At 40.5% G+C, this 23600-nt stretch overlaps 1 protein-coding gene across 1 annotated transcript in view; it reads right to left on the minus strand.

Moving 5' to 3' along the window:
- The window catches only part of PPARGC1A (PPARG coactivator 1 alpha), a 513653-nt gene extending 496020 nt beyond the window's left edge, over positions 1-17633 (minus strand). The window contains exon 1 of the mRNA XM_006138159.5: positions 17200-17633. Coding sequence (XP_006138221.1) covers positions 17200-17286 — 87 coding nt within the window. The 5' untranslated portion in view covers positions 17287-17633. The remainder of the gene's footprint in view (positions 1-17199) is intronic.
- Between the last annotated feature and the right edge of the window lie 5967 nt (positions 17634-23600).

The raw sequence follows: 23600 nt of genomic DNA on the forward strand, positions 1-23600 counted from the left end.
GGCTTGGGGAAAAGCTGGAAAAAGTGTCTAGACTGGCGCGATCCTCCGGAATAAAGCCCTTTTCCGGAGGATCTCTTATTCCTACTTACCAAAAGTAGGAATAAGAGATCCTCCGGAAAAGGGCTTTATTCCGGAGGATCGCGCCAGTCTAGATGCTTTTTTCCGGCTTTTCCCCAAGCCGGAAAAAAAGCGGCGGCCATGTTTATTTAAATCCCGCGGGGGATATTTAAATCCCCCGCGGATTTCCCTATTCCAAAGTTCTAAATTAGAATGCCTCTTCCGGAGAAGGGGCCAGTGTAGACATAGCCCTACTGTTTATATGGTTTCACTCCTGCCCTGAAATGTATTATGAATGGCATAACTGAGGAGTGATTTTGAGATGTCTATGCCATGGCAGCAGCAGCATCTTCAGAAGTTAGGCATTTGTTTTTTGAGAAAACAAGCATGGGATGGGGTTCTCTTGGGAAAGCAGAGTTATGCTTAAGTAAAATAGGGAATAGACTTATGACATCACCATTATGGTCTATGGCCAGGAAGTTTTAAAATAAGGGGTGTGTATTATTCAATATAAAATAAGATAAAGACACTCCATGGCAACCGGCAACTCTAGATTTCTCTTACTTCGGTTTTCTGTAGTAGATACTTAAGTGATCGATTCTAAACCTAGTTAACTAATTAATAAGCCATAAGGATTAGCTAAGCTAACACATAACACATTTATCAGTGTTTCCCAATTTTTTTTGGCCATGAATCCTTTTAAACTCGAAAGAATTTTGCGGAACCCCTAACAGCCTAATATATGGAGCTGAAAAAGTAGACCACAAATAAGTAAGGGTAATAATAAACAAATGCTCAACAAGGTCCTGAGATCAACATTTAGTTTAATTGCACATAATTAATATTGTTATTTTTTTAAATATTTTTTTAAATCATAAAATGTTATTGTAATGGAATTTTCTCACTGAACCCTTATTTTTACTTCGCGGAATCCCGGGGTTCCTCGGCACACCATTTGGGAAACATTGACATATATAAACAGTTTGGAAATTTACATGTTAAAATTCACATTAAAAGGCATAGAGAGTCTGCATTGTAAGTAAGTAAGTATTGCTTAATAAGTGAATTATTTAAATTTAATTATCAAATTGATCCACATTGATCTTCAGACAGTCACATCTTCATTCACGTCATTATATATAAATATTTTCTAGAAGCATTTTTCCTTATGATGTTCCATTCTTGCAACTACATCTTGCATTTCCTCCTTATACTGGTCACATTTTCCTTTTTTACAGCGGGAACAAATTTCGTCAAAATATTCCCAGATAGGGTATGCCCAGAAGCCATGACAGTTTTTCTGTGGCAAAAGCATGGGGGAATATAGGAAACTGTGTGTATGCTGAATACTGTCTTCCCTGTTTCTTTACAGTCCACTCCACTATTCAGATCTACTCTGACTCCATCCTTTCCTATATATTGTGTCTCTGTCTTTAAGACAATGTCTTAATTAACTCCTCTGCCATGTTTGGCCCAGGTTCACCACCACATAAGCTCAGAACAAAAACAATCCTATTCAGCCGGTCTCTCTCTTTGCACATGTCACTTAAGTCTGCTGAGAAACAGAAATTAAAAACTCAGAACTTTCAAGAACGAAGAGCTGGTACTTAGGCTGGACAAACTACAGTCACTGATTTATTTTTATGACACCATAAATGCACATGTAGCATGTGTGTGATGAAATTTAATTTATTTTTAAAAAATAAATTTGGTATTTTTTATTTATTTTAAATCAAAATCAGATTTAATTTTAAAAACCTGCTTTTAAAAAATTGATTTTTAACCATCCTAAATATGATCCGTCTTCCTGGCACTGGTATTGTTGGTTTACACTTACAGCATTCTTAGTCAGATGGAATGGTGGTTCTTGAACGAGATGGTGGTTCTTGAATGAGATGGTGGTTTTGTTTCAGCATGAAAGTTTAGTGATAATTCTAAAGACACTTGTACATCTGGGGTTTTACTATGTACCACATTGTGCAGCTTTAGGTTATGCACATTTTTCTCCAGTTCCAGGATGCTCTAATGAATAGTTTTCCCTTTCATAAACTCACTTCTTTGCCCAAAAGTAACAAAAATTAAATGAGTTGCTGCCAACATTATTTGCATCTTTCATCATTAATTAGCTATGACATTAAAAAAGTAAGAATGAAATCAAACTTTAGGGTTTTTATATAAAAGATATCTCTTCTCCAGAGTACTTGTGTTTGCTAGCATATTTCAAAATATAAAGGCATAAATTTCAGCCCAGATAAAATAGAAAAGGAAAAATAGAAAGGAAAAGTGTATGAAACATGCCAGATATTTCCTTTTCAGAAACTAGGTGAATGTATACTTTCACACGTGGCAGATTTTGGTCTTTTAATATTTCTATTGCTTGTTTCTTCATTCACAGAAACTGTTGAGGTGAAAACGTCTCTGGAAAATAACGTCTTCTGGTCAGAATGACCAAATAATAATTTTAAAGTACAAGTTGAAAAAAAATGAACCACTCATATCTATTAGTTTTCCATTTTAAATAAATTATCAATTTAATCACTTTGTTTTAAATGTCTTTTCTTTTTTATTTCCTACTTCCCTTAAAAATAAGGAGTTGCTTTTTGTCATGGACAGGTACATCCATAAATTTTCCAATAATGATGCAGATGTTCTCTATTTAATTTCTTGCTCAGGCAAATATCCTCCCTTTCTAATATATCCTCTCAGCCCCAAATAAAAAAAAAAAGATTGCATATACCTCCCTTGATAACATTACTTTCCAAAACATCCACACATCTGTGTTCACAGCTGGAAAGAATTCAACCATTAGTAGCCAATGTAAGGCTTCACTATGTTTACAACCTAGCCAAAAAACGGCATCCAAAACAAAGAGAAATACTGCACCAGCACAATTTGAACAGCTGTTAGCTAGAGCCTGTAGTTACAGTAAAAAGTATTTTAAGATACCATGGTGCTATTATCACCCAAGAACAGTTAGAAGTATATCTTGTTTGGAAGATACCATTGATTGGAGACAGGAAATGTAACATACACACATGTATTTTACCTATCAAGAGGATTATAAATTCTGTCAGAACACTGATGTTCAATTAATCTACCCAATTTTCCACAATAGATTATGCAGAGCTGTGCTTCTGGACAAAAATCCTTTATAAATTATTTTTAATGCAAGTGTTGTTATGAGTGTCAGAAAAATCAATTAACAATGGTGCCTTCTCTAGAAAAAAGGTTTTTGATAAACAGAAATAAGATTATGCCATTTCTTCTACTGCATTATTCTAAAAGTGACATCAAAGAAGCATGACTTCTTTTTTGTTTTGACATCACACGAAGAGAAAAATATTCTTTTTGCAGATTCTTGTGCAGCTGGAGCTCCCAGGCCTTTGCACATTATATGCTGTTATCACTTTCTATCCTTGCATATAAATAATTTTAATCCTCTAACAATTAACAGCCTTTTGTACTAAAATTAAAAAAAAAATCTTAAGTGCAACCTTACTTAAATATTTAAGCCATTTTAAAAAATGAATAAATGAACTGCTGACCAAATTTGTTTTCTAAATTAATTTTGTTCTTCTCTCTATATATATTAAAAGGTTTTTCCTGCCAGATGACAGAATGTTCCTGTCGGGTAACAGAATGATGTCATCATCATCAACAGGCTCTCTCAGTGAAGCAAAAGCAGCCATAGAGGTAGGCAAGCATAGCGAGTAGCACCCCCTTATGAGGGAGGGGCAATAATTTTTAATAGGAGGCCATTCCAAAATTTTAGAGATCAAGTGCTGCAAGTGGTCAAGGACTGCATTTCTACCAATGGGGTTTGGGGTCTGGGACAGAGATTGGGTACAGAAGAGAGCTTGGGAGAAGGGACTGAGATGCAGGAAGGGGTGTGTAGTCTAAGAGGGAGTTTTGATGAAGGAGGGGGTTGTGATCTGGGGCAGAGGCTTGGGGTGCAGAATCCATGAAGGAGTATGGGTGCAGTAAAGGATTCGAGCCTGATGGAGGGTCTCTAGGAGAGGGTACAGGGTCTGGGAGGAAGTTGTGACCTGAGTGAAGGGGGTGCAAAGGGTTTGGATGGTGGCCTGAGGCAGGTAGTTGGGAGGGAGAGAGGGAAGAAAGGATCGGGGTGCCAGAGGCAGGCTCTGGCTGGGAGGCACTTACCTAAGCAGCTCCTAATCAACAGCCCTGCAGGAACCTGAAACAGTTCTACATGGCTCTGCTCCAGGCAAGGTGAAGGAGTAGGAGGGAAAGAGGAAGGAGGCTTCATTGGCTGCCACTGCCACCAGCAAAATTTGTCAGCTGCTACTGGTCAGAAACTAGCCAATGGGAGCTGAAAGATTTTGCCGAGAGGCAGGACAAAGCCTCGCTCCTCGCTCCCAGAATTAGGGTTGCCAGGTGTCCGGTTTTCGCCCGGACACTCTGGTATTTGTGGCCCCTGTCCACTAAAAAATAAACAAACAGAGAATGTCCAGTATTTTCTGTTTTTCTCAGACAAAAGGCCATCGGGGACATTGGTCCCTGACACTTCTGGCGGAGGAGGGTGTGGATTTAAAGGCGCAGTGACCTTTTTTTTTTGGCTCAACAACTTTGGTCCCCTCAATCAATTTTTTTCCCCCACCATGTTCAAGATTTTTTTGTGAAAGTATCTGGCAACCCTATCCAAAATAGACCAGCCACATTTAAAGCAGCTGCCACTCTTTGGTGCTTAAGAGTCCCAGCAAGGCAGCTGCGGGCCGAAAGCAGTGGATTGGTGGGATGGCTCCGCCCTGCTTCAGCCTCTTGCTCACACCTGCCCTAGTATCATTTAAGATCCTTTATCTTTAGCTGTGATTTTTCCTGTTATCAGGTTTACAATCCAGGTAAAGATTTCTGTTTTCTAGAATCTGTCTTTCATGGCTTTAATCATTTCACATGACTTTGCATTTTTAAAAGTGCCAACTATTCATTCTATTACAAGGCTCAGTTTCCACATTTAAAAAAAAATCTTATTTGCATATCCATCTCAAAAAGTTGGAAATTTTAATGCAATAATCAATACTGTAAACCAGGCTACAATTTCTTGATCTCCTCTCTGTTTTCTTCACACTTTTTTTTGGATTTGCCATAAGTTCCAAGGCTAGAAGGAAATACTGTGACAATCTAGTCTGGTTGCCTTTACAACACAGCCACACAGAGCTGGCCCAAGGTACTGGCTGACCGGGCTACCGCTTGGGGCGCCCCATTGTAGGGGGTGCCACGCGTGTCTGCCGAGCTGGGAGGGGATGGCACCGCACATGCGCTGGGCATGCATGCACTGGATGTCCGGGGGCAGGAGACGCTGTGCACCCGGAGGCGGGGCCACGCATGCGTTGCACTCCCGGGGGCGGCACCGCTCTCCCAGAGCCCGGGGCGCACAAATGGCTCGGGCCAGCCCTGCAGCCACAGAACATCCTCCAAATAATCCCTAGAGCATATTCTTTCAAAGAATCGTCCAATCTTGATTTTAAAATGGCTGGAAATAGAATATCTACCACAACCCTTGGTAAAATGTTCTAATGGTTAATTACTATTATTGTTTGTAAAAAAGCTCTTATTTCCAGTCCAAACTTGTTAGCTTCAACTTCCACTCATTGGATCATGTTGTTCCCTATGTATTTAGACTGTAATTAACTCACCTTTTAATTTTCTCATTGCTAAACTGTTACCACCAATATTCCATAAAAGATTATATGTCAGACACAACTCCTTGAAGGTGTTTATGCACTTAATTCCCCTAGCCTATCATTCTATGATAATTAGGTGCCTTAATTCCTTTGAGGAACTGGGCCTTTGAGATAGGTGCGAGACAAGATCCCTGTCCTGAAGATCTAATGATCTAAAACCCTAACCCAGCACATCACTTAAACTCCTGCTCAATTTTAAAGATGTGTGCAGTTCAAGACTGCCTCTCTTGAATAATTTGAAATCTGAAAGGGCAAACAGATGAAGGGTTTGGTACAGAGATGTAACATATGTAAGTTTTATTCAAGGGGATAGCTGGTACATGTCTAGTTTGCTCCATGGTTTCTTAAACATAAAAATAACCAAAAGTTTACAGACTCGTTTAGTTATCACAGAGAAGAGTGTCTTGAAAAGAAGTTAGTAGCCATGTGGATCAATTCAGGAAGGTTATATCTAGACTACATGCTTATTTCGAAACTACTCATGTTATTTTGAAATAACAGTGTGCATCCACACTGCAAGCCTATTTCAAAATAACAGGCTTCTTATTTCGACTTCTGTAACCCTCATTTCACGAGGAGTAAGGGAAGTCAAAGGAAGAGTGTTTTTCCTTCGACTTCCTGCTGTTTAGACAGCACCAAAAGCCAAGTTACGCTATTTCAACTTCAGCTAAGTAATGAACATAGCTGAAGTTCCGAATCTTAACTTGACTTTAGCCAACGGTGTAGACGTACCCAAAATGTATTTAAACGTAAGATAAAGTGCAGAAAGAGCATCCAGATGGCTTTGAGAAAAGTAATCAAAAAGAGAATCAAGTTTGGCATCAGTGGCAGAATGGAAGGTATGGTGACACAACAAGAAACAAGATCAGAGAAACAGGGTTGCTAAATTCTGTAAGAGCTCAAATATAAATATAAGAAGTTTAAACTTGATGCACTAGAGGAGTCAGAGAACAGATTTAAAAAAAAAAAGGCGTGGACAAGCAAATAGTAAGACAGAAAAGTTATTTTATCAACTGTATTTATATCAGCTAGATGAGAGTTGATGTGTGTCAGGTAAACCAGAAAAGAGGAAGATGGGGAAAAAAATCAAGATGAGAAATGATAAGGGCCTGGTAATAGTTTTAGATAGAAAGTCTAGATAAAAGAACGCTGTGGAAAAAGAAATGCTAAGAAATATGGGACAAGGAAGGAGTTGAAGATGAAAGATGAAAATGAGACATAAAATATAGGTCTCTGGTTAGCAGGAATGGGGAGCTAATAACAGAAGACATCATGAAGGTGGAGGTGTTTAATGCCTATTTTACTTCAGTTTTCACTAAAAAGTTTAACTAAAAAGGAACATAACCCAGAAAAGGCAAAGACAGTCAGGAGGTATTTAAGTCAGCAATGCCTGACAAAATGCACTCTACAATATTTAAGGAACCAGCTGAATCAATCTTGCAAACATTAGCAATTATCTTCAAAAACTAATGGAGGAAGGGTAAGATTCCCTAAAGAGCACACACAGTAGCCATCTTTAAAAAGGACATGGTGAATTGTAGACCAGTCAGCCTAACTCTGATACCTGGAAAAAATTACCTACACGATAAGTAATAGCCAACATGGATTTGTCAAGAACAAATCATGACCAGGCAATCTAATTTTCTTCTTTGACAGAGCTACTGAGCTAGTGGATGGTGGGGATTCTGTAGACATAACATATCTTGATTTTAGTAAGTTTTTTAACATCCACATGACATTCTCATAAGCAAACTATGGAAATGTGGTCTAAATTACACTACTGCAAGATGTATGCATAACTCATTGAAAGAGTGTACTCAGAGTAGTTATTAATGACTCACTGTCAAATGGAAGGACATTATCTGGTGGAGTCCTAAAGAGGTCTCTCTTGGCAGTTCAACTAAAAAACTGAACTGGATTTAACTGCAGCCATTTTCTGTATCCAGTAGCTGAAAACCAAACACCACATAGTTAGGAAAAATTGTTAGGGCTCTCTCAGACAAAGTCAACAGCTGCATGACTGCAGTTATGCTAATCAGAAAGGGAGGATGGGACAGAGATTTAATGTACCATGAGAATTGAAGTGTGTGGATACTCAACCTTAGGCCTGAGTACCCCCAACATATACGTTTTATTATTATATCTAGAAATATTTCACTGATAAGGGATCATGAGCAATTTGCTGAAGCTAGAAGTAGTGATCCACTGGGGCTACTATGGTGACCCACAAGGTGCAACTATATACTTTGTTTAAGCTCACTATGTCAAACTAAGTAACAGTACGCCTTGGAGCAGTTCAAGGTAGTTTTTCTTTGAGCAAAGACTGACATCCTCTCCCCAAAATCTGGACAGAATGCAGGTGCCCAGCTGTTACCCACTTGAAACCATCTCAGGCTGTGCATAACTATGCTTGGGGTGCTTGAGACTCAGTACTGAAGGAGCTATGGATGAAAGCACTCTTGTTTGTACCAATCTTTTATTAGATGGAGGAGCTGTGTCCCCACTGATTTATTCCTGATACCACCTAAAAAAAATAGGTTAAATTACCACAGTTTTAGGTTCTGAAAACCTGGGTAGCAGTACTATTCAACATTTTCACTGTTAACTTGAATAATTATGTGGAGAATATGATCTTAAAATATGCTGCTGACATCACGATGGCACGGATTGCAAGCACTTTGGAAGACAGGGTTAGGATTCGGTATGGCATTGACAAAATAGAGAATATTTCTGAAATCAACAAGATGAAATTCGAGGGAAACAAGTGCATAGTACTTCACTCACAAAGGAAAAATTAAATGCACAAATACAAAATGGAGAGTAACTAGCTATGTGGTTGTCCTGCAGAAAAAGAACTGGGTGTTATAGTGGATCACAAATATCATACAAGCCAACATGATGCAGTTGTATATAAGGCTAATACCACTTTGGGTATTAAAAAAAATTACACGTAAGAAAGTACTCTGCATTGGTTAGGCCTCAGTTGAAGTAATATGTTTTGGCCACCATGCTTAGGAAAGATGTAGACAAACTTGAAAGAGTTCAAAGGAAAACAACAAAAATGATGAAGGATATAGAAAACCGGACCTATAAGGAAATAGGAAAAATATTGATTATGTTTAGTCTTAGGGAAAGAAGACTAAAGGGTGGGAGGAACCTGCGGAAGTCTTCTAATATGTTAAGGGATCTTTTAAGGAGGATGATCTATTGTTCTCCATGTCCACTGGAGGTAGGACAAGTATTAATTGGCTTTAATTGCAGTAAGGGAAATTGAGAGTGGATATTGGGAAGCACCAACGGAATTTGTGGAATCCCCATCAATGGCAGTTTTCAAGAACTAGTTAGACCAGTACCTGCAGGTATGTTCTAGGTATACTTGATCCTGTCTCAGCAGCAGAGGTAGACTACATGGACTTTCATATTCCCTTCCAGCCAGCTATGATCCTCAGGTTATGGTCCTAAATGAGATGGAAGGGGTATTTTTGCCACAAGTAAAACAGTGGGTGGGAGTGGTGAGAGTTTGAGGAAAAGTAAGTTTATTTTGGACAATGAAGTGATCTTTTGCCAAGAATTAATCACTCAAATGTATAAACAAGCAACAACAGGATTTAGCAATTGACAAAGAAAATGGCACATCATCATGAGACGTAACCAAAACAAACAAAATAGTGAGTAAGGGCTGTTCCACAAAAGGAAGGTTGTTATCAGGAGGCATAGAGGAAATATTGCCATTACAACACCTACCAATTCAATGGTGTATTCTCTTGTGTTGATCATCTCCTCTCTTTTCCTCATCCCCACTGACTATAGGGACTGATATAAAGCCCAATAAAGCCAATGAATAATTTCCTAATCAGATTCAATGAAGTTTAGATCAGGCCCACAGTAAACACACTTAATAGTTCTCTCTTGAAGAGTATGAACCCTTGTCTATGGCATCTAATGCATCGTGAAACTTGCACAGATGCTAATTATCAGCGAAGTAGAGCTCAGTTTTTCCCTTTTTTGAAAGGGTTATATGGGTAAACAGTGCTGCAGTTTCTATCATTACCACAAACTGTAGTTTACAAAATGCAGCAGACATTATGTATAGGTGGGTATTTTGTGAGAGGAGGAGAGACAGCCTGCTGTGAACAATTACTAGATTGTCAACAGAATGCAATAAATGTTTTTTTAAAAACTAATTATTAGTTACAATAACTAGCTAGTCCTGCCACTTTATATGTGAAGATTTGTAAGCTGCTTCCATTTTGAGAAGTAATTGATTCCATTTTTATCATTTGTACAAGTTTATGTGGTTGTTCTAATCCAAAGAGCTGATAACATCTATTTGCTGTAAATTATATATTATAATTCTACATTCAAAAGCTGTAATGGAAAACAAAAATGCTAATTTATGCTGTAAATGGAAGTACAAAACCTTAATCATTCATTGTTAACATAAGGGACTAAATTATTCTTGCAAATAATAAAATGAATTAAAACTGTGAAAAGTGAGAGAGAGAGAGAGAGAGAGAGAAAGAGACAGAGTGTGTGTGTGTGTGTGTGTGTGTGTGTGTGTGTGTGTGTGTGTGTGTGTGTGTGTGTGTGTAAAAAAGTACCAAATTCTCAAACATTCACATCATATGACAGGTGATGACACTCTTCTCTTCATGCTGACAGGAACCAGATTATTATGGAGGGAATGAAGTTCTTATGATTAAAGCACAAGACAGTCAGGAGACTGTTTCTATTCTTGCTTCTCCAACATATTTCCCATATATGCACTTGTACAAGACACTGACGCCCAAGTTTTCAAGAATCTACAGGTGCCTAAATTGTGGCATGTGGAGAGTGATTTTCAGACATTCTGATCACCTGCAGCTCCTAGTGACTCAGAATCTCCTCCAAAAATAAAACCCATATTGTCTCAACTTAGACACCTAAAACTAGTGACCACTTTTGAAAATGTTGCCCTTAATCTGCTTGTACTTACCCCCACAAATATTTACCCTCAACATTAGGTCCCTGGAGCTTAATTAATGTTTTTAAATAGCTCTGGAGCAAAGGACTTCAGAGGTATTATTTTTCCTTCCTTTTCAGCAATTTTATAGCACTAAGTTTCAAATATATGAAAAGATATGCACACAAAGCAAAGAAAAGCATAAGATAAACCAAAAAGACATTAGAAATGGGCACTTGCTTTTCCACATTTAATTTAGCATTTATACCTAAATTTATGTCAGGTTCTCCGTTACATGCATAATAATAATAATGGAGATTGCCTATCTCCTAGAACTGGAAGGGACCTTGAAAGGTCATTGAGTCCAGTCCTGTACCTTCACAGTAGGACCAGGTACCATCCCTGATGAATTTTTGCCCCAACTCCCTAAATGGCCTCCACAAGGATTGAACTCTGAACCCTGGGTTTAGGAGGCCAATGCTCAAACCACTGAGCTATCCTTGCCTCCTTAAATGTGTTCATTGTGCTGATATCCCTCAGTGATACCTTCCGGTCATGGCAAGACTAACCCAATCTCAGATATTCACACTGCCTCAGGAAAAAATACTACAAAACCCATTAGCTTTTCGTAAATCAGATCAGATGATGATCTAAATGATAAAGATCAAGTAATATTTTCAAAAATGCATACATGTTCCTCAGTAAGTCTCTTTCTATACATGAGCATCTCAATATATACAATTCAAACTCCTTCAGAAAGGTCTATTAATCATCATCTTTTTGGATCTCTATATGAAAAAAAGATTAAGATAATTATCTCAAAAACAAAAATCCTCTCAGGTGACCAAAAAATGTCTTACTGCCTCACACGGTAAATCATTTTACCATTGCTCTTTTATATTTAATACCCTTCTGCAGTATACATTTATCTCTACACTAGCAAAGAGTACCCACTGATTTCCCCTGGCCTCTCTGGAAGAAGGTACTGCTTCCCTGATGAAGAGTATAAAGGGTGGATGGCCCCATTCTCATTCCAATGCAAACCCTGCATTTATAATCAATGCATAGACCAAAAGAACATGTGACCAACTAAGAACTCTCTTCCTTCTTCCTATAGAATGCATTTCTGCTGTAACTACTGGCATTTTTCCCTTCTTGATGGGATAGATTGTGGTCTTCAAAAATACCCACATGGGAACTTCTAAAATGCATTCATTTATCATGAACTGTAACTTACAAATTGTAGCTAAATCTTTTGTTCTAAGTCAGTATTTTAAATAACATTTTGTCCCTTTTGCATATCTGTTTAAACGGACATTATTTTGCTGTTTTGCTCATGGACATGAGGAAATATTATGCCCGCAGTTTAAAACACACATTTATGCCAGATTAAACTGGTATCAAAAACCCACTTCCTGTTAAAATCGAGGCTGTGATTATTAAACAATAAAATGATTTTGAAAATTGAGCAATCATTTTATTTGACAACCCTCGCAAATACATTTTAAAAATCAACAGTGACTACTGATGGCAATCTTTTTAAACTCTTTTACGTAGAACAGTAAAAACACTATTTTTAAATTATTTAAATCCTGAAATAAATATAAAACAAAAATGCCCTTAACTAAGGACACTTTAAATTATTCAAATTGAAAGATTTTAAATCCAAAATTACATTTACTCAATTATGCTATTTGTTTACTTTTTGTATTATTTAGTTTAATCAAGCAAAATGTGTTTGTCCGTTTCATTTTCAGTTTATTTTCACTTTTTGCTTCATATGTACTAGCACACAGTGACACTTGAATAGCAAAAGACACGGAAAATCTTTAAATGCAAGGTTAACACTTTAATTTTTTCAAAATCACAAAGTCCATCTCTGTTACTAACAGAGGAGATTTTTTTGCTTAATAAGAAAAGTTGTATATAACCTAAATTTTGGATTAAACCTACCAGTGTCTTTTTAATCTCCAGAAACCTGGGTACAAATTTTGATTAGCGTACAAGCGAAAACAAATGACAGCTTCAATCCAGTGTTTTAAGACTTGGGGGGGGAGGGGGGGAACAAAAAATTATGACAATTCATAGGGTTTTTTTTCATAATAAAAGTGCCAGTCTATAAAAACCTAAAACATTTTGGCAGGGCTATCTGAAGAGATGTGTACAGCATCTCACTCGACACTTGTTTACCTCATAAATATATAGTATATATTTTCAGTGCACAAATACTTACACAGTAACCTTTAAAATAGCAGAAAATCTAAAATATAGGGATCAAATCCAAAATGCTAGAAATATTGAAAGCACAGCTGAATCACAGGTCTGACTTGATTATATGCCAAAACACAAGCCGAACCATTGGAGTTACTCAACATAGGAAAAAAGAAAATGCATAAAGCAACATATTCAGTTCAGTCCACCATCCAGGAAGTATCGGCAAAATGCTCTCACTAGGTTTTTTCCTTGGCTATTCCATATTCAGGAACAAAGAGCCAAACCACAGAAACAACTCTCTGTTCAACTTTCAGCTACTTACCTGCATCCACTGACTGCTTTCACTGGAAGTATTTATACGAAATATTGCAATGCTTAAAAATAGTATAAAGAGAAATGGAGGCTTAGCTAACAAACTTACAGCTGAGAGTTCCAACTAGAATCAGTGAAATACCTGCAATGAATCCTAAATCAGCTCATATCACTACACGGATTCAATATCATTGCAATGCAGACACCTCTGGGATGAAAGCAGCAGCTAACTAATGCAAAGAACATTAATTCACAGTGAGGGGAAGTGGAAATTATGGACAATGCCACTATGTTAGATCTCAGCTCTGAGAAAACCCATAGCTTTTGGGGGATGGTGGGGTAAGTAGAAGTAATGGTAAATGTTTCATGACTATTACATAAACAAATGGAAAGGGAAGTTTAGTTAGAGTCAGTTAGACTCATTTGTTAATCTCACAAATGTCCTTAAAAATCATCAACAGAATTGCCAGCTTTGTTGATAAGTCTCAAAAGTAATAGAATTAATCATCCTAAAAGCTACTGGTTCCTTCACTTCATAGAACTTGTGCTATTCTATAAATAGAGAATTTCAGCCTCCAATACTGGTAATCCAAACTTTGAATACCACTACACTTTTAAAATTAAAAACAAACCTTTAGTAACACAAGTGTTTTGTTTTAGGGTTCTCAGCAACACTATATTAACACAAAAATATGGCAAGCTTAACTACAATAGGCCTTCATTTTCATGCAGAGGTGCCTTAGAACTGTATTCAGAATAGATTTCTTTATACAGTCTTCTGTGATGTTTTCCAGTTTTATATGCAATTCAAGAAGTTACTTCTAAGAACATTACCAACAAATCACCCCTCCACAGCCAGTGCTGAAAGATGAATTGCAATGATATGCCAAAAATACAAAAATTAGAACTCCTAAACCTAAGATTTCAGTCAGGGTAATAATTGTTCTACTGCTGATTTCAGAGCTGCTAGTTGTTATACTGTATTTACAGAATTCACTTTATTCTCTTTCATTTGGTTGTTTATATTGAAAAGTGTTATTCTGATTGTGTTTAGGTTTATTAAAAACATAGCTTGAGATGCCAGGAAGAAATCTCCTTAGTGAGGTATGGTTTATCAATAACAGTTCAATGTACAAAGGATCCTTTTACATGGCACTAGATGCTGAGAGTGCATCATATTGATTTAGGAATAAAAAGATAGTTTTTTCGGTAGAATCAACCCTTCCCTTCATAAGCACTTTGTAGTGCTTTAAAGTTTGAGGGCTTGTTTTAAAAAAACTGAAGTGGAGTAAACAAAACAAATTAGATTTGAGCAATGTTGCTATTTTAGTAAGAAGAAACGGTTTGTAAGCTTTTTTGGCTGCAGTTCAGATTTAAAAAAAAACACAAATATGTCTGGCTCTCAAATTTAGGCCAAACCTACCTTTTAAGTATTAAAAAACCATATACAAACTGATTCTCAGCAATACTGATTGTATTCATTGTAGGATTACAGATCAGCTGTGAGCAGCTTATTGCTAATTTTCATTTAGGTGAATCCAATTGTTGTAAATACAAACATGAGATACATAAAATGACAACACAAGGGAGTCATGAAGCAAAACCAATTTGTATCTTAAATTCATCTGGGTTTTAGCTTTTGGAAAATCTGATGCACTCATTCTTGTTGCACTGCCATATATGATTATACATACCTTCTACTTCTACCTCCCTAATTATGAATATTTAATTCAAGTTTGTGTACTATATCTTAGAGTTTACATAGCCCTACTAAAAATAGATCAGCATCCCAAATTATCTTCTGTTTTCCTTAGATACAGTTCAACACTGTCAAGTATCAGAGGGGTAGCCGTGTTAGTCTGAATCTGCAAAAGCGACGAGGAGTCCTGTGGCACCTTATAGACTAACTGAAGTGTAGGAGCATAAGCTTTCGTGGGCAAAGACCCACTTCGTCAGATGCATGCATCCCATGCATCTGACGAAGTGGGTCTTTGCCCACGAAAGCTTATGCTCCTACACTTCAGTTAGTCTATAAAGTGCCACAGGACTCCTCGTCCCCAGTTCAACACTGGTCTCTATAAAGTATAGCTTGAACAGTAATTCTTAGTTTTCATTGCAGTTTGGCAATTTAAGAAAAGGAATAAAAGAATCTAGCATTTAACACTGTTTCCCTTTTATGGAAATATTAGAGAGTGAAACTAACTTTATCTATAGGAACTGGTTTAGACCTGATTTATTGTCTGCGTCCTTCTTAGCAATATTCCCCCCCCTCCCCCCGGTTTCCAAGGAGCTTTCCTTTGACTGCTTGCCTTAAACGGGGCATAAACCCTTGTTAGATTACACACTAATGCTGTGGATTCATATCTAATGGGAGAAAAACCTACCCCCCCCCCCCCCCGGGGCAGCGGCGGTCCTGCCTTTCAGGGCGAGTGCAAGGCGCAGTGGGTTGATGAGAATCACACAGCAAACTTAGCACGCTCTCTCTGCCCTTGGCTAGTTGGCCGCGCTCCGCTGCCGGCGATCCCCGCGTTTGCCCCCTGACTGCTCGGTTCGGTGCTTCCAGCCAGGGGCTGGCCTGGGAAGCGGGCACGACTGTGGCTCTGGTTACAGGGGTTCAGCGCACACCCGCAGCCCAGGGCGGCTCACCCCAACAAGCCAGCCGGGGGTTCACCCTACCCCCACGTATCAACACAGGCTCGCGTGCTCCCGGCTTTCCCCCCATCTACCCTCACCGGGTGCTGAGACATTCCCCCTCCGCCCCCCACGACAAGGGCCGGGGAGTTCGCTGCTCCCTCGAAGGCTCCAGCCACAGGCGCCGCGGGCTCCCCGAGCTGTGACCTCCCGCAGGCAGCGCGGCGGCTGAGCCCCGGCCGCCAGGGGGTAACCTTACACCGGCAGCGACTGTTTCCAGGAAGCCGCCCGGCCCTTTGGGCCGCACGTTTTTCCATGAGCTCAGCACAGCTCTGCCCCCAGCAGGGCGGGAGCCGCGCAGGCGAGCCTCCCCCGAGCCCCTCCGCCACCTGACCCAGGCACACGCCCGCCGCGCCGCCCCCTCCGCTCCGCTCCCGGGCGCAGGCAGCCGGCTCCAGGTCACCTGTCCGCGCAGCCTTCAGCCTCGGCTCAACTTTTCCCCCTGCCGCCCCGATGCAAGCCCTTCCCCTCCCCGCCTGTTCGGGAGCGCCGCTTGGACTGTCCCCCGGCCGGCAGTGGGGGCAGCAGACGACAACCGCTATTTAATTGAAGACAGTCGGGAAGCGCCCAGAATAGCTCCTGACAACCTCAGACAGATTTTTTTTTTTACCCTTCCTGCTTCTCAGCTCGCTCCCCTCCCTCCCAGCCTGCACCTCATTGCAAAACCACTTGCTTGGAGACCGGGGAAAAGGGGGGGGGGGTCCTTGGGATGCACCGGCTGCATTGCACAGTCATCAAAGTTAAGTGGCGGTGGGGAGCGCTTCGGGAGGGAGGAAGAATCGGAACTATTCCCATCCAGACGGGGTCAGTAATTAGGACATGTGATACCTATTCAGCCATTTTGGGGGGGCTGCTCAGCAGCTTCGCAACCAGCGCTGTCCTCTTCCCCCCCCCCCCCCGCCCAAAAATGCACGCGCGCCCCCACACCCCTCAGTGCAAGACGAAAGGAAGAGCGCAGCCCAGGGGGCACTTGGGAAGGTTTCGCTTGAGTTGCCTTGTTGTGAGTTGTTTCTGGGTAACGCACCGCTCTCCTCGCACCACCGGCACCCGCTCCTATTTCTCCTCCTCCCGCTGGGGCTCCTCCGTCCTCCCAGGAGGGGCTTGAGAGAAGCGAGGACCAGGCACATTCCACCTCCGGAAAGCTCCTTTTCGCTGTCATTTGTGCACCATCCTCCCCTTCCCCAATACAGAGCCACACGCACGGCAAAGCCACGTCTCCCCACCGAGGCGGTAAGTGGGTGCCGAGGAGAGCGCTTGGCGGGCAGCCCCGCAACCTCTTACCTGGTTGTAGGAGCTCTCCCAGGAGGAGGTGTAGTTGTAGAAGAAGGAAGAGAAGAAGGCATCTTCTGACAGCCCGCAGCCAGCCATCCTCCGCGTGCGAAGCCTCTTTCGCAGGGCACAGCAGCCTTCGCAAACTCTTGCCTCTTGGCTGATCACTGCTACGCTGCTCCTGGCGCTGCTACCCCGGCGTGTGCCTAGAGCTTTGCCCTGGCGGTGGCTGCTTGCACGGCGTGTGTGTGTGTGTGTGAGGGCGGGGGAGAGAGACTGGTTGGAGAAGAGAGGGGATGTGTGTGTGCGCGTCTGTTTGTAGAGGCACTGAGGAGCCAAAGCCGGAGTCACGTGTACGCGCTCACTCCGACGCTGCCGCTGCTGGGGACACGCTGTGCTACAGCCCCTGGTACTAAATCACCAGCGCCAGGTGACCTTTCCGTCCCCACCCACCCCAATTTGCTCCTCCGGCCCCGCAACCTGCGCAAGGAAACAAGAGGGCGCTTGCTGAACGTGCTGCTGCACCAAGCAAAGAGGACAGATAAGGAGGGGATGAGGCTTTACCCCTACGCCTCGGGAGCTGAGGTGCAGATTTCCACCCCCAGCGTCATACTGCACAAGAGCGTTTACACCTGCCCTTTGATTGCTTCTCGCTGCAAGAAAACTCAATTACATGCCTCCAATTTTACATCCCGCCTTCAGGATTAAGTTCATTTTTAGATTTCCAGACTATGATCCAATAAAATCCACATTCTCCAAAAAATAATGTCCGCGTATTAGCAAGCCCTTTCTTTTCCTCACACAAAAATAAATTGTCCCAATTTAACCCTCCACCAGCATAAGTCCATACAGTATATGGAATAATAGTTGAATTCTGAGACAACTTGGTTAGTGCCCCAATAGTAGTACTTCCTATAAAACCTAATGCAGGATGCTATTAGGAATTCCCCTCGGCTACTGAAGCCGCATGAGAATTTTGGAGTAAGTTAAACTTTTTGAAAGGGGTATGTATAAAATTGGTTGCTGGAAGAGGAACATCGACTTAAACTTTGTTTAAAAATTCGAACAATTTTAAGTACAGAAGTTACCCTTCATATAACTTTGGTGTTTTTCCTGTTAGAGAGAAAAGCCTTTAAGTTACATGAAAGCCTGCAAAAAATCAACAAGGAACTTTTTCTGATTAGAAATAGAAGAATTCAGTATACACACACCATTGTCAAACTAAGTAAAGTTGAACAAAAAATCTTTAATCTTTCAGGTACAGTCATTTAGATGTCACAATAGTAAAGATATCAGCCAACTGAGATTAAGATGACCCTTTAGTAGTTCACCTGCACCATTTGTATAATACCTGAGAGCACAGTCTTCAGCCAATATAAACAATTTTCCACATCAACTATACTTAATGTCAGAAATAGCCACTGATGAATTCAGAGAGGCAGAAATCAGCAGAGGTATATATAGTCTTTGTTAGAGAAGAAATAGGTGACTCAGGAGCAGATGGAGTAAACGGAACTGCTTTATTGCCCACGCATGTTTACCTCAGACATTCCACGCAATGTCCGAGTGGTTAAAAAAAGCTTTTCATAGAGTCATTGAATACTAGGACTGGAAGGGACCTCGAGAGGTCATAGAGTCCAGTCTCCTGCCCTCATGGCAGGAGCCAGTAGTGAGACCATCCCTGATAGATGTTTATTTAACCTGCCCTTAAATATCACCAGAGATGGAGATTCCCTTGGCAAGTTATTTGTGTTTCACCACATGACAGGAAGTTTTTCCTAATGCCCAACCTAAACCTCCCTTGCTGCAGTTTAAGGCCATTGCTTCTTGTCCTATCCTCAGAGGCTAAGGATAATTTTTCTCCCTCTTCTTTGTGACACCCTTTTAAATACCTGAAAACTGCTACCATGTCCCCTCTCAGTCTTCTCCTTTCCAAAGTAAACAAGCCCAATTCTTTCAGTCTTCCTTCATAGGTCATGTTCTCTAGATCTTTAATCATTCTTGTTGCTCTTCTCTGGACCTTCTCCAAGTTCTCCATATCTTTCTTGAACGGGACACAATACTCCAACTGAGGCCTATCAGTGCAGAGTAGAGTGGAAGAATGACTTCTTGTGTCTTGCTCACAACGTACCTGTTAATGCAACACTTTTCACCCCCTCCTTAGTAACACTGGGAATTAGCTTTGTGTTGAAGTTGTTGCAGTAAAGAGCCCATTAGACTTACCCAATGCGATCCATTGAAACGTCTAAGTGGCTAAAGCAAATGGTGTCAGAATGGACACCAGTCTGAGGTAAATGTGCAAGAGCTCTAAAGCATTTCCTTTAACCCATCCACTCCTGGGTTGCCTGTTTCTTCTCTAACAGTCTTGAGAAACAAAGATTCCCTTTCATGCAAAATATTTGGAGCAGCAACATACAAGGGAAGAAACATACAGAAAAGTAACTTTGCTTTCAAGTGTTTTCCATGAAGTCAACCTGTTTGTTTTTTAAATGTGTACTTAAACCACTCCAAATAAATCATACAGAATGGGACAAATAGAATAAAATTTAAGATTACTGAAGAGCTTTCAGGATTCTCTAAAACAGTGTTTTGAACTATTGAATCAAACAGAGAGCCTTAAGGCCTTTTTAAGTCTATTTAAAGTTCTCTGTTTGATGGTCCCCAAGTTCCTCATGCCTATTGGTTCTCCAGACATTTTTATTTTCATATAGCAATGCTATCATCCCAAATGACATGAGTTCTGTCATGAGTTTTGCCAGCATAGCTATGGCAGCTACGGATTATGTTTTTTTCACACCCCTGGCCCATACATCTATGTCAAGTAACCTGTGCCAGAAAGATTGATATAAAGGCTTCCTGGCTAAAAAAACACTTTTCTCTCCAAATCATGTGGAAAACACAATAGCGAAAAGGAACAGAATATGGGAGACACTTAGGGTAAATCTGCACTAAGAAGTTAGATAGACCTAGCAACATCCCGCAGGGGTGTGAAAAATCTACCTCCTGAGCAATGCAATTAAACCAACCTAACCCCTAATGTAGACAACACATTAACAGAAGAACTTGTATTATCAGCCTAGCTACCATTTCTCAGGGAGATGGATTAACTACAGCAACAGGAGAAACCCTCCCATCACTGTAGTGAGTATCTATTCTGAAGTGCTGCAGAGGCACTGCTGCTGTAGTGATTTAAGTGTAGACAGTCTCAAATTATTGAATACTACCCCACTGATTTTTGTGTTGCCCCATCATTTTCTTTAGAGAGACTTCAATTTTTATTAATATCAGCTGTCCATGAAAATGGCATTTTCCATCATCAGAGACAGCAAAGACTAATGCAGAGAATTCATTTCATTTTTTAGCTGTTTACTTCACCTTTTAGAATTATTTTCCCCTCTTTGCTGGATCTCAGGGTCAACTTTCCAAACTTCTTGTTTCTAACTTCTAAAAAACACAATGTGATAGTTAGGTATTTTAAATTCATATGCACCGTTTTGAATTTGCACCATCAAATAATGTGTTCTAATATGCCTTTTTACGTTTTGCAGACAAAATTCACATTTCAGGTGCTAGAGCTTGGATTTTTCCCCCAATTTCTAATGAACCATGCAGGTTTTACTCCACCCCTTTACTTTGCCTTTATTTTTGCTCATAGGTATTCATACCATCTGTGCCTGTAATGTAATGTGTGTTCTTAACTAGCCTCTGGGCAGATCATGCTCTGATTTTTTTTAAACTTTTCCCTGTGCCTACTGTAAGTTGTTTCCCCCATTTTAAAATCTGTTAGATTAAAGTTCATCTCTGAGTTAATGCTAGGGGAGTCCCTGTTTAGCATGAGGTCAAACTTAATTGTGCAGCAAACTCGAACTTAATGGAGTGCTTACACTCTCCTGCATAAGAATCTAATTCATAGATGTGTGGCGAGTATTCCAGCAGCTCTATTGGCAGTAAAACAGGATTTAAAAATAATTAATTCTCAGTATCCGCTTCTCCAGATCATGTACTGGTTTGTTGTTCAACCAGTCATTATGGATAAAGTTGAAATAAACCATTTTATTTATTATTAACCAGACTTAGCAATTCCTTTAACTTTTTAATATGCTAAATTATTCTGATTTTGGATTTGTAAGAAAACACTATTGTCCTCTCAATATTATTTCTGGCAGCAGGAATTTGAAACTAGGTAAGATTCCATGTCAATGAATCTCCATTCTGGATTGAAGGTCAAAGATTTATTGAGGCTCAAAATTAGGTTTAGTTATTTTGTAAAAATCTTTGTATCAACATATGATTTCTACTTTTTCATTCCAGTGCAAGGTTTGGACTTTAAATATAAACTTTCCCTTACAGCATTTGCAACCCACAGAGTAATTTCTCTTATTTTTTCAACAGTTAAGATAGGTATCAAATTAAATGGTTTTTCACATATATGAATCTTGAACAGAGAAACAGATAGTTGACTATCCAAAGTACCCTCAATTTGGCATATGATAGATTAACATTTCAGCCCATCCAGGCCACAGCCTAAACATGTTTGTAAAGACTAGTCCTCCAAGACAAAAGAAAGATGGACAGAAAAATCATTATTTCTATGGAGAATGATCAGAAGAATGAGGGAGGCTTTTCTTGACCATTGAAAACCTATCATGAGTGTTTGCTTTTAACTTTGTTTTTAAAATCACTGTAAAGGGGAAAGAATAGACACTAACAACAAAAGGCCCTGGGACCACCACAGAATGAAGGAAATACCATCATAACCTAGATCAGTGATGGACAACCAAGAACAGCCAGTGGGCTGCATAAGCATCCCTCCAACTCAATGGGCCACAGCAGCCTGCAGTCTACTGGGAATCTACCTGCAGCCCGTGGACCCTCTCTCCATCTCCCTTCCTCATACATCTCTTACATACCTGCACCAGAGCCCCACACTTCCTTCTTCTCACTCTCCCACCCATCACTTTCAGAGCCCCACGAATCTGCTGATTGGTGCTCCCTCCCAGAGCTTGAACAGCTGCAAACGGCTGATTCTCTGTGTTGCAGCTCCAGGGGTGGGGGGAGTGGAGATGGTGCGCAAATCAGCAGATTTGTGGAACTCCAAAAGTGCTGGGAAAGGGAGGAGTAGGAAGTGTGGTGCCCCAGTGTGCGAGAGGGGCAGCCAGGGGTCTGCATGCCACAAAGTGGAGGCCCAGAGGGCTGCATGCAGCCCACCTGTCACAGGTTGCCCACCACCTGTGCTAGATGATGAGGTATGAGAACAAAGCTTGGAGGAGTTGGGAATTCCAGAAATAATCAGAGATTCATGATCACAAGACAGCATATGTGTAGCACTATGGATTGAAATATTACAATGGGGAAAGCCTGTTCCTGCGTGTGATGGGGTATGATCACATATAACCCCTTGGGAGGTGAGTCCCAGAGTGCTGACAAAGCCACTGCCACCCTCCTTTTGCTCTCTGAGGCTTCTCGCCATCCTGACCTGCTGGGCCAGCACCCTGGTCTTCTCTGGCCAAAGCACACAGCTGAGAATCACAGCCATCCTCCCCCTCCCCGAGAAGCAATGCAGACACTGAATCTCTTCAGGTCCAAGGAAAATGATGTTTTGGGCCCACCTTCTTGGGACTCCACTCCCCAAATGAATTATTTAGGTAAGCCCCTTTTAACAATGAAAGGGGGAATGTACACACTGATTGCTCCCTCAGGTAATAATTATTTATGCTGGGCATGATAGAAAATAAAAGTGATTTTACTAAGTATAAGCAGTAGTATTTAAGTGTTAATAGGTGAGAACAGGCAGAGCAAGGTAGATTACAACCTCCAAGTAACAGAAAAGGCTTAGCTACTTCCACATTAAAACTTCAGTACAAACTTATTACAGACTTACTACGAACTCACCCTAAAACTGTTTCCTTCCAGGCCAAGCCTCCCAAACCAGGAAAGTCTCTTTTCCCTGGGGTCTCTGGTTCCCCCCCTTGGGTGTGCTACACCCATCAGCCAAAAGACAAGACACTCCTACTTTGATTGCTTTTAAAGATTCCCCAATTGCACGGGGAGTCACCTGGTTAGTCCCTACCAATCCCTGCTAAGACTTAAGGACAAAAGACTATTTAGATATGACTGCCCAGACATGAGGCCTCCCAACCTTGGAATCACCCTTGATGGCTTTCATTATACATTTAAAACCCATAAAGTATTCGCTACTCCGTATGTCTAATTTTACGCGCAAGAATGATACATACACCAAAATAAGATAAATCCAGCAGATTAAGACAACATGAAGTAATTCGTTCAAAGTATCTTTGATATATGTACATTTATGTCCATAAATCCATTTCCTAAAACATTGAGGGGAGAATCGTCATGTTACTACTTAGCCCCAGGAATTGAGTTAACTTTTCCCATTAAACAGCAAGCAT

This window comes from Pelodiscus sinensis, chromosome 4 (genome assembly GCF_052426305.1).
Source record: "Pelodiscus sinensis isolate ZL-2025 chromosome 4, ASM5242630v1, whole genome shotgun sequence".
In the NCBI taxonomy this organism is placed as follows: domain Eukaryota; kingdom Metazoa; phylum Chordata; order Testudines; family Trionychidae; genus Pelodiscus; species Pelodiscus sinensis.